The sequence below is a fragment of the Rhipicephalus sanguineus genome, chromosome 9, assembly GCF_013339695.2.
Source record: "Rhipicephalus sanguineus isolate Rsan-2018 chromosome 9, BIME_Rsan_1.4, whole genome shotgun sequence".
Classification (NCBI taxonomy): Eukaryota; Metazoa; Arthropoda; class Arachnida; order Ixodida; family Ixodidae; genus Rhipicephalus; species Rhipicephalus sanguineus.
Genome location: NC_051184.2, coordinates 82173175 through 82184636, shown reverse-complemented (window position 1 = coordinate 82184636; position 11462 = coordinate 82173175). Strand labels below are relative to the sequence as shown.

Here is an 11462-nt window from a genome sequence, read left to right as displayed (position 1 = left end):
CCTATAGCTCTCACCAGCTGTCTAGCGAAGTCCTTTGAAAGTGTTCTTAATATTAGGTTGTCATTCGTGTTAGATTCCTGCAGACTCCTCGACATTCATCAGTGCGGTTTTAAAAAAGCATGCTGCACAACCGACCACCTAGTACGCCTCGAAAATACTGTCCGTGAAGCGTTTGTACACAAAAAAAACTGTCTGGCCGTCTTTTTCGATCTAGAAAGGGCATACGACACCACTTGGAGGTTCGGAATCCTCCAGGACCTGGCTGAGCTAGGAATCCGTGGTAGGATGTTGAACTGCATAAAAGACTTCCTATCTAACCGTTCATTTCATGTACGCCTAGGCTCGACGCTATCGAAAAATTTCACGCAGGAAAATGGAGTACCACAAGGATGCATTTTAAGCACAACGCTATTTGTCGTGAAAATGAACTCAATCAGCAAAATAATACCGAAGTCAATCATGTATTCACTATACGTTGACGACCTCCAGATAGCTAGCACATCCTGCAACACATCAACATGCGAAAGACAGGTACAGTTAACAATTAATAAATTGGCAACATGGGCAGACAGAAACGGTTTTCGCTTTTCTGCGCAAAAAACAGTGGCCATTCTTTTCTCTATCAAACGCGGCATACAGACAGATCCTGTCTTACATCTAAACCAAATTGAATTACCAGTAAAAATGAACACAAGTTCCTGGGTGTAATTTTTGACAAGAAGCTTACATTTCTTCCACACATAAATGCGCTAAAGAAAAAAACATCCCAATCTCTGAACATATTGAAAGTCCTTTCACGCAAACACTGGGGTTCAGATAGGGCAAGCCTACTACAAGTTTACCGTTCAGTAGTACGATCCTCATTAGATTATGGCAGCATAGTATATGGTTCAGCGAGACACTCATATCTGAAACGACTGGATCCGGTACACAATCTCGGCCTCCGCCTCTCAACTGGTGCATATAGAACGTCACCCATAAACAGTCTGTACGTAGAAAGCAATGAGCCACCATTGGCAGACAGAAGAACCATGCTCACATACTCATATGTGCTAAAGATTCGTTCAATGCCGAACCACCTCTGTCACCCTATAGTAAATCACTGCCCATCTAGAACGCTATTTATCAACAAACCCCAAACAGTAAGGCCACTCAGTCTTCGTTTTGAAGAGATGTGCCGAGAGTTAAATATACAGGACACATTGCCTAAGATCGCAGAGAGACCCAATGCGCTCCCACCTTGGTACTGTCTACCCTCTGTATGTGACTTCACGCTGACACAATTTCAAAAAAAGCAAACACCCCGCGAGCATATATTACAGGAATTCTTAGCACTTCAGGCAAAATATTCAAAACACACAGCATTTTACACCGACGGTTCCAAATCAACACGATACGTTGGAAGTGCGGTAATACACAATCATTGGGAAAAAACAATTCGGCTACCCCATTGCGCATCCATCTTTACCGCAGAGAGCTACGCAATCTCAGTGGCTTTAGAAAAAATAACAAATGAAAATATCGAGAACAGTGTAATTTACACAGACTCGTTGAGCGTACTAACAGCACTTCAGCCCAGAAACGCGAGTGTACCAATAATAGGCCAGATCCTACACAACATAATAAGAGTTATAAGAAAAGGACGCAACATAAAGCTTTGCTGGGTTCCGAGCCACGTAGGAATCTGTGGAAATGAGCAGGCAGATGAATGTGCAGCGAAAGCACGACATAAAGAAATCAAGAATGTTAGCATCCCCTACAAAGACGTCATAAAATCAGTCCGCCACAAACTCAGAAACAAATGGCAGTCTAGATGGGAGTTAGAAGCAAATAATAAGCTCCACCTTGTAAAACCCACCATAGAAGAATGGAAATCATGCTCACACCAGGAGCGTTTCATAGAAGTAATTTTATGTCGCCTACGCATTGGACACCACACCTCACGCACAATTTCTTACTGGCAAAAGACGACAAACCTCTGTGTGAGAGATGCGGAGGTGAGCTCTCAGTGAATCACATTTTACTGTCATGTACTAAACTGGAAGAACTAAGAAAAAAACATTTTACCGTATTTTACAGAGAACACGGACCTCTTCATCCTGCATTGATCTTAAGTGAAGACGCCCTCGTTGATAACTCGCATGTTTTTGGCTTCCTAAGAGAAGTAGGCATTTTAGACAAACTCTAAATCCACTGCCTGAGCCGTCTAAATACACAGGGACACCTCGATGAGCTTCTCACTATTGAGAAGAAGATCGAGGTCTTTTTGGCCTGTTGGTCTCCTCGGGGCCCTTGCCTAGACAAGGACTCGGCGAGGTATTCCGACATTTAAAGAGAACCATACCATGCGTTTGGTGCATGATAGCCTAAGTTGCTTATGCACCATTAAAACCAACCAAACCATATTACGTATAAAAATGACAAACTACGCAGTAATAACAGCAGTAGCATGAAGCGCGCGCAAAGTTAACAACAGAGACGCTCGTAGCTTCACGCGTCCCCCTTACGGATATTTAAAGCAACGTCTGAAAAAAGAAAGACAAGTTGTCTTTAAACAACTTTATACTTACCAAACCAAAACGTAACAGAAAAATTACATTTGCCGTTGACGTTCGCTAACTTATCAATTTCTGTTAGTACACAACACTAGTTTCGGTTTCGCAACCGTTCAACACATGTTGGAAAATTGGCTATAACTTCGGAACTAAATAAGATAGAAACATAATTCTTTCGGCAAAATATTCTTGAATGTTTGGGGATTCTTCGAATCTCAACATTAAAAAATGTGTTTAAAAAAATGCATTTTCAAAGGTGGTGACATACCTTAAGAAACTGCATCCATGAAACCACATGGAAGCTATTAATAGGAATGTGAAAATGTCTCCAAAATAAAAACAAATACCACGGGGTAGCTACCTTCGTTCTACAGAACATGCCTTGGTGTTGAACAGTCCTCAGAAGATTCCCAAAGTTGCACAAGGTTCAGTCGCACAAACACACACAACCAAGCAGGAACTTTTCTCTGATGTACCTACAGTCCCTTGATCATGGCTCCAATCATTTGTAACCCAATGGTAATGACAGTGGCCTCCACTTATTCTGCGGAAAGATAAAGGTGCACAATGATTATAAACGTGTGAGGTATGGGAAAACAAAACCGTGCAAGCTTGCTTTGTAGATAGTCATTCAAGACATCGCACAATATAGCCTATTTCAAGGACCACCTCAAGGGATGAGTCGTGCTCTAGACAGCTCATTTTAAGTCGAATGACACTTCTGCAGTAAAATCGGATTCAAGTATGAAGGTTGGGCGAGTTGATAAGGATCCATTACGAAGGTATTAACAGCGCATAGACGAAAAAGGTCGGGATAGGCATCAGCAAATCAGCGCTCTTTGACTTTGCTTACCCTATCGTTGTTCGTTATCTGTACCACACTGGTATGCCTATTCTTCTTTATTCATTTTGTGTGCCTACCTTCGTTCTACCAGTTTATTACCACGTTGTCTGGGCACTGTACCTTCACATACGACCCATCTATGCAGCCAATAACAGCAGGCATTCCAGACACCTGTAAGCAAGTAGTACCCTTCTTCTGAGTGGTGTCATCCATGTCTGAGCAAGAAATGAGCATTTGCGAGGACTTTTAACAGGAAATACTGGTGCTCAAGCCCATTAACTCCCAGTCACAGCATACCCTTCATGACTCAGCACGATATATTTAATGTTAAAAATGCAAAATGAAAACCAAATTCAACTTTGAGAACTAGTAAAGATAACATACATTGCTGTCCACGCTATATACGACATGTTTTCTTGCTATCCACCTCTCTTTTTACAATCGTAAAATGGGAGAGAAAACAAAACAAAGCCTGCGTATGTTTTTTCCTAAAGGGAGTTGAAGCATGTAATTGGAATTTAATTGTAAAACCAGACCTGGTCCATATTGTATCGTACATCTGAACAGAAATGACAAAGCATGAAGCATCATTCGCGTGCAAGGAATCGGCTGTGAGTGCAGGAGAGACATAAGTTGAATGTTTCGAACACTACTGGCTGAAGCTTGGTATTATCATCACGACCTATCACGTTTTCATTAAAGCCCAGCGCAGTGTATAATTGAGCTTGAAATAACCCACAATAAAATGTGCACTCGTGTTGCGATATCATCAATAAATTTTGGCTGGTCAATATTATTGGTCGTCATGATAAATAAAATCAAAACAAACCTCAAAACTGCTAGTGAGTTTCTCCAGGTCTGTGGGAAACTTGATCACTGATGGTCCCAGCGTCATGAGGAACTCCGCTACTCTTTGAAGGACTCGGTACACGGTGCTTTCTGACATGTCGAAACGGCTTAACACGTCTCGCATGCAGGTTTTGTTGGCCGCGTACCTGCGCAGTGGGATTACAGCTACTTAACCACATAAATGTCAAGACATGCGTTTCCGCAGATTTCGCTGGAACTCCTCCATGTGTGCTCGAAGGGCACATTGACGAGGCAGCAAACTCTGCGATCAACTTTTCGGCCACAGGTCCAGCCAGCCTAAAGTGCCTCCGGAACTGCTCAAAAAAAAAAAGAAACAAACGAAAACACCACAACGTGTTAAACCTTGAGCATAATGCTTTCCTTTTTTTTTCTATTTTTTACCTCATGGTCCGAGTACTGCCGAACGACGTCCTCGGTAAAACCGACAACTTTGGGCCTCTTCGCGAGAATGCGGAACATCCTGTCGAATTCCCGCTCGTAAGCGCAAGCTTCAGCGTCGTTGTCACTGTCCGACGAATCACTCGTGTCAGAACTTGAGCTTTCCGACTCGGAGCTGTCGCTATCGAGTAGCAGAAGCAATGCCACACGCTTTGCCGAGGTAGCCGAGCCGTCCATGCCGTCCGCCATTATCAACACAACTCGCGGCGCGCCAGCCGCGCCCCCAAGCAGTCAAACGTGTTAAAGGAAGTGCGTCACGCTGAGTTCCGGCCCACTCCGCCGATTTCGGCGGAGCAGTTTTTCCTGCTCCACGGAGCGACTCCCGCTCTGAATCCCCCCCGACTCTCTCATTGGAACTCTTGACTTCCGCCCTCACTCTGTCATTGGAACACATTTGCTCTGAAAGGAGCAGAAAAACTTGCTCCGACTCCGCCATTGGAATTCAACAAATTAAGCTTTCTAATCTGTTCCGACCGCTTTGCCACGATGCTTCGGTACGGTTAACAGACTCCTCGGAACGAAGACGGTTGCTTTCACAACAATCCCAATAAACAGCTTCATTTGCAAAAACTTCAATTTCTTAGACTCCTTGCTTGCCTTCTCGCAAGCACACCTGTCAGGTGGTCGCCACATATGCAGTGGTGGGAATGCCCTCCAGCATTTTGGAGCAGCTTTTAGAGCAGGGCAAAATCTGCTTTTGGAGCAGCCACCTCTGTATAGAAAATGTACTTTAATATCCTATCAATTGACATAATTTCTACATAGGCAGCAAGTTCACAAAAAAAGCACAAAAATATGCAAGTAGGATTACGTAGAGCAAAGATGACAAAAGTGAGGAATATTGCATCAACAGGCTGGATGCAGCATGAAAACTGTTCATAGTCACAAACACACAAATAAATATTACACATACATATATCAAAGCACAAAATACATCACTAGGTACTGTGATTTTCACACCAGCACAGCCCGAACTGATCAATAATGCACTAACAAAGACTGACAAGTACGAAATAAAAAGGAATGTATTTGAATTATGCTCGCTTTTTCTTAGCCTTATTCGTAAACTCTAGCTGTTTCATACTAGCTGCCATTTTCTCTCTCGGTTTCATCAGCACAGCTTGTCCGTTTTGGATGTCACCAAAATTTTTCTGTTACATTCCTCGCTCAATTAGTAGTTCTGCATTTTTCAACATGCGCTCTGCATCCACAGCCTCATTCTGTGCATCTGCTTCAGATTCATTTGGTGTTCATTGTTCAGCATCAGTTCGGAGCTGTTTAAGAGCCTGCTTTTCCAGTGCAAGGCGGTCAGAGTATCGCTTCGAAGCATTTCTCACAGCTTTTAGAACGTCTCTTCCAATTTCGAACTTGCAAGAGTCGCCGTCATATCGTTGTGCAAATGACAGTGTGCGACGGATGCCATTAATACTTTCAAGAGATAGACTGGACCTATCATGGAGCACTCTGTTTCGGCTGAAGCCACGCTCCACATCTGCATTTCCATGTGGTAAGCTGAGTACAAGCTTTGTCAACAAGGGGTATTTTGCTTGATTTTCTGCATTATTTCGCTCGAACACATTTTGCCAGTAACTATCTAGCCGCCCATCTACAGTCGCAGGCAATGGCTCCAAGCAGAATTCTGTCACTTCAAGAGAGATGACACGTCACTTGAGGGGATAACTTGCGGTGCATATTTAGCAAGCTCCCTAAATGACTCTCTTAAGGATTCGGAAACCGAAGCACTAGTCTCCAAGCACGAGAGGTGCATGAGAACTGAGTTCTTCAGAGGAAGCTGCTTCAGAAAGGTACCTGGCACATTTCATGTAGAATTTTCGTGCCAAAGTCTGAAAGCTGCTTTTTCGTTTGCACTCCATGACACCATGGCTGCCTCAGTGTCCGCGCCAAGCTCAACGTTTGCCTTCCAGTTCTTAGAAGATTCTATGTCGAGCGTGGCCAGTTGATGCCCGGACATGTGTTGAAAGACATTCAACCTCAGGAACCTTCCCAAGACTTTCTTTACAAGCGCGTTACACTCTGAATAAAGAATGTGAATGAGTGGCTTACTTTTCTGGAACAGTGTAAGGAACTTCGTAAATATCTCAGCTGCATTCTTCACAAAGACAGCCTTTGTGCAAAATTCCTTCTCATTAATGGTCTTCCTCAAGCGCTCCTTGATGCTCCCGCTACTGTGCACTGGTGCTTCGGCAGCCAGTACACTCTTCAGGGCAGGCAACTGTTCAAGCAGTCGCTCCAGAGCTGGCATTAGTGGCAGCCAGCGACTGCTGATGTGACGCAAAAACACAGCTTCAGGCAGTGTCATGAGTAAAGGGGCACGGGGCGCGTGCCGGACAGCGCAAGGCGTCGATGGTGTGCGGGGAATGGAAATGTACCCGATGGTGTGCACCCCCGCCACGTCGACGCAAGCCATTGGCCGGAGAAAGGCGCGTGCCACGCGACCCGAGCTGACGTGGGAGACCACGGAAGAAGAGTTGGTCATTGTTCGGTGGAGTCATCGAGGAGCAAGGTGGTGCAGGCCAGCGTCGCGTCCGCGACGGGAACAGCAGGGCTGAGTTCTGGAGGCAGCGTTGTGCATGCCCCGGGAGGGTGGCCGTCGACCTCGGGGTCTACCGAGCGAGGCTCGGTAGACCCCGAGGTCGACGGCCACCCTCCCGGGGCGTCCCGGGATTGCGGCAGCCTCATCACGCAGTTCTCATGGCACCTGCGGCACTACCACAGCTCGGCAAGATGACGGCGACCCACCGACAATCACGGAGCCACGTCAACAGTTCGAGCCAGGGGCACTGAAGAGAGGCCGGCAGTTAGGCCTAACTGGGAGAGACCGGTGTTCTCCGAAAGGAAGGAAGCATCGGCGAGGAGGACGATCAGCGAGGCGTCTGATCGACGGCGACGGCCCGGAGACGTCGACAGGAGCTGCGACGACGGGGCCGAACGTCGACTTTGGACCATCAACCGAGTCAGCGGACACCGCGAACCGTAAGAACGTTCGATTCGCGTAGCGAGACTGAGGCGCCATAGTGGCCAGACTTTGGAGTCTATAGGAGTTAAGCATAGCCTGTAGGCTTTGCGATTTGTTAGAGATTGCGCGCTATAGCGTCACTTTTTCTAACGTTACATTTTGATGTAAATTTTTGGTGTTAACTTCTTGTTTGCAGTGTTGAGTTCTATATGGTGTTAACTTCTTGTTTGCAGTGTTGAGTTCTATAAAGTGTGTTTGTCGTGACGCCACGGTCTCCGGCCTCGCTCTCTCTCCCAACTCCATCACACATTGCAAGCGCTCCCGAGATACGTGACAGGCAGTCAAAGAATGTTATGTTGTTCTTTCAGGTGACTGCTCTGCACCGATGAGTGCTTAAAGAAATAGGTGTCACTACTGCGCTCTCTGCTTCATCAGCAAAAGAATCTAGCGCATGCGAAAAGGCATTGTGCACCTTATGCAGCCAGCATTGCCCCACATCAGTGAGGGAAAGATTGTCGTCCGCAAGTTTTTTCTTCAGTGACTTCATTGCGTTAGGATCGTCACTGAAGAGAGAAAAAAAGCCCGCACGAGGAATGGTCACAAGTGCCTCGTTAACACACTCAAAAAGTATATTTGAAGTAGCACTGCCTAAGCGAAACGAGCGCAAATGTTCCACAATGACTTGCTTGCGGACATCAGAAAAAATAACACACAAGAACGTCAAGCTGCTGACAACGCAGCTCTGGCAGGGGTGTTTCATCCACAACTATACTGCAAAAAACAGCAGACTGATTCAGTTCTTTTAACAAAAGGCCTTCAAAGTAAGGGCCAAGGCCATCTGAAACAATGTAGGATGTTTTCTTTCGACTGCATGAAAAATCTTGGGCAATCTTTCAATCTGGAAACATAGCGTGGTATAATGGGGTCGCTGTGTCCGCCCAGCTGTATGGCAGTTGACGCAATGTTATAGCCAAAGCAAAACGTGCTTCACTGGCAGTGAAATTATTTTTTTATCGTGCAGATCGTAGCTACATACTTCAGTGCAGCTGTTACAAAGTTGCAAAGAAGGAGCACCATTCTGTGGACATGTAGAATTATTTTTTGATTTAGGAAACGAATGAACTGGGAAACTGGAAAAAAAAACGAGCAAACAAACTGGTAGGAAAACAACGGTTGTATAGAACAAGGTTGTTAAGAGGCAAGCTTTGCCATGGTTGTAGTTATCATGAATAACAAAAGTTTGTGTACGATGATAGGGTGTGAGTTGGCTTTTCGATATGGAAGAACACACCATCCACAGAAACGACTCGCTCGCTTGGGTTGGTCGTGGCCGGGATGCATAAAATCTTTCTAGCCAGACATGAGAGCCATGGTAGCTCGTTCTGAGCCTCCTTCCAAAACATTAACACGTCGTTCTCTTGGGCGCATGACTTACTTAGAAGTGCGTGACACTCTTCATTGATTTTGTTGGTCCACTGCTGTAACGCAATAGAATGGCGTCGTGCTAAGAACGTCAAAGCGCCATTGAGGTGCGTGTCACATTCAGTCGGCTTTGTGACATCGCAATTCTTGGTATGGCGGGGCAGCTACTTAGCTAGAAATTCATGTTTCGATGTGCCCCTTTGTGTCATGTACTCATCAACAGCGTTTATATTTTGAAATCTAGGATCGAGAAGCGATGCCGTGACCATAGCATCGCTAAGCGGAAACATATGTTCAAATCTATGCAGCATCTGTCTTTTCATTCCTTGCATGTCACTACTTCCGGACATATCTTTCAAAGAGGCGAGGAGCTCGCTTCGAATGAGAATGAGCATGTTAAAGGTGCTCAACTTTTGCCGCGACAACAGCTCCACCGCGCATTTAAACTGGCACAGTATGTTCACAACCGCTTCAATAATACTAGTGTTCAGTAATAGGGAACGGGCTCCTTAGCCGAGCCGGCAACTTCCTGAGCGCAGCGTTTCTCGAGAGGAAGCATTCAAACATAGCTAATATGCCATGCCACCTCGTAGGTGCATCTAGTTGAATGGTGACTGCCCCTCCTCGTGACACCGGAGCGGCGATGTATGCGTGATCGCTGTTTTGACAGCCTTCGCCAAGTACAGGATCATTTTCGTCATGTTCGAGCGCCTCAGCTGTACTGCCCAACGAATGTATTGCCGCATTCAACTCCGAGTTCGCAAGCTCTTCAAGTTCGGAGGTCCGGTAATGTACAGTGTCTGTAATGTTACGGCAGTTGAGCAGCAAGTTGTGGGAGTTCTGGGACGCTTCCTAATCCGTTCTTGTTGACCAGGTTGTCTAGACCGTGCCCTACACACAAGATATGTTCTGTGTGCGAGAGGCTCGCTCTGTGCCTCATATTAGGGCCGGTGTCAGTAACTGCACACACTTCATTTTCTTCCGTGCTGAGTTCTTCAATGCACCTTTGAAACTCGTTCATGATCGCAACGCCACTGTTGTGTCTCGGTAATAGGTCTCATGCTCAGAGTCAGCGACACGAGCTCGAAGTTCTCTGAAATAAGAGCAGCAACCTTATCCCCTTCAGGCGCGAATTAAGACTAACACGGAGGAAAATTATAATTCTTTCAAATATGCATCTAAAAAGCGACTCAAACAGAGTGATATGAATAAAAACATGTTTATTGAACCAAGGAATTTTTTTTGTGATGTGTACATTTGTACACATTGCGCCTCTAGGCCATAAAATATGTGGATGGCCACTTACACAAGGAATAACTGTTTTCAGGTACTGTGAACTTGCCAGAAGTATTTAAGAGTGCACTTCCAATGCCTCTCAGCTTGACTGCTTTGATATGGCTCCTATTTCTTGACGTGAAAATCATAGTAGCAATTTCTTGTGGCACTTAGGCAGAGGAAAACTCCGCATTTGCGACAAGAAACTCGAGACTTCGAAACACAGCCAGTGTTTCGGCACCTCTGTGGGAAGTTGGCACTGATGTGATTGGGCCAGTGGTTTGTGCCGTCAAACCTTGTGGAATTTGTTGGCATTGGAATACCGACATGTGATTTTCGGACAGGCTTTGGAGAGATGGTGCTTGGTCGTCCCCTCCTGTTTGGCTCAGCCCTGTTGCTTGCGATCAAGCTCCGTGCAATGTCCGACTGGAAAGCCATAGCGTCTTTCACTTCCTTTTTGGGGAGTCTTTCGGCATTAGCGTCGCGAATGTATTCAAGCCAGCTGTTGCACACTGCAAAGCAAATGAAGTGGGAGATTACTCTTACTGGCCATTTCTTCGTCTTTGCTTGCAGGGGATACAGCGACATCAAAAAGTCGAGCTTGTCGACGCCACCCATGAACTGATTGTACTCGGCGATTACCTGCGGAGTATAGTTTTAGTTTGTGATTATGGCTTTCCATTGGATTGTTGGTGTTATTACCTAAACTGTATGCGCAAGAACCCTGCTGTGTGAACATTTTGGTACATGCCATGAACACAATAATATCCTACACTCAGGCAGCAACTATGTAACTACGTTCATTTTTGACATCTTTGTCCATGACAGCAACTTTACACTTTTCTTTTACAGCAGGGTTTAAGAGAAGAAAGGTTCTCATGAAGGACTTCAAAACTTCCAATTGTTTCTCTTCGAACAAACGCATAACATATCCGGCGGCCATGGCTAGTTCCATCCTCGCATAGCATCGAATGTAAGACATCCTTCTCTGTTCACCTTATAGGTACCATCAAAAAACAATACTTCAGGATACTTTTCCGCTAGATGTGCCATGTGTTTGGACTGTAGCAAGACGTACAGT

The 11462-nt window shown here is 45.4% G+C and overlaps 1 protein-coding gene across 1 annotated transcript; it reads right to left on the bottom strand.

Annotated features, from left to right (window-relative positions):
- Positions 1-3057: 3057 nt before the first annotated feature.
- Positions 3058-5409, bottom strand: LOC119405681 (uncharacterized). The gene is made up of 4 exons (XM_037672523.2): positions 4651-5409; positions 4418-4562; positions 4229-4338; positions 3058-3099 (listed from the first exon to the last, which is right to left on the bottom strand). Exons 1-4 carry the CDS (start codon positions 4894-4896, stop codon positions 3058-3060), a joined length of 543 nt encoding a protein of 180 aa, XP_037528451.1. The 5' UTR covers positions 4897-5409.
- Positions 5410-11462: the final 6053 nt, after the last annotated feature.

Excerpts from the sequence above, each read along its gene's own strand:
- LOC119405681 (XM_037672523.2), bottom strand. The coding sequence starts at position 4,896 with ATGGCGGACGGCATGGACGGCTCGGCTACCTCGGCAAAGCGTGTGGCA. Across the intron at positions 4,339-4,417 it reads CTTGACATTTATGTGGTTAA|AAAGCACCGTGTACCGAGTC; the intron begins GTAGCTGTAATC and ends TCGACATGTCAG. Across the intron at positions 3,100-4,228 it reads AACTCACTAGCAGTTTTGAG|AATAAGTGGAGGCCACTGTC; the intron begins GTTTGTTTTGAT and ends ATCTTTCCGCAG.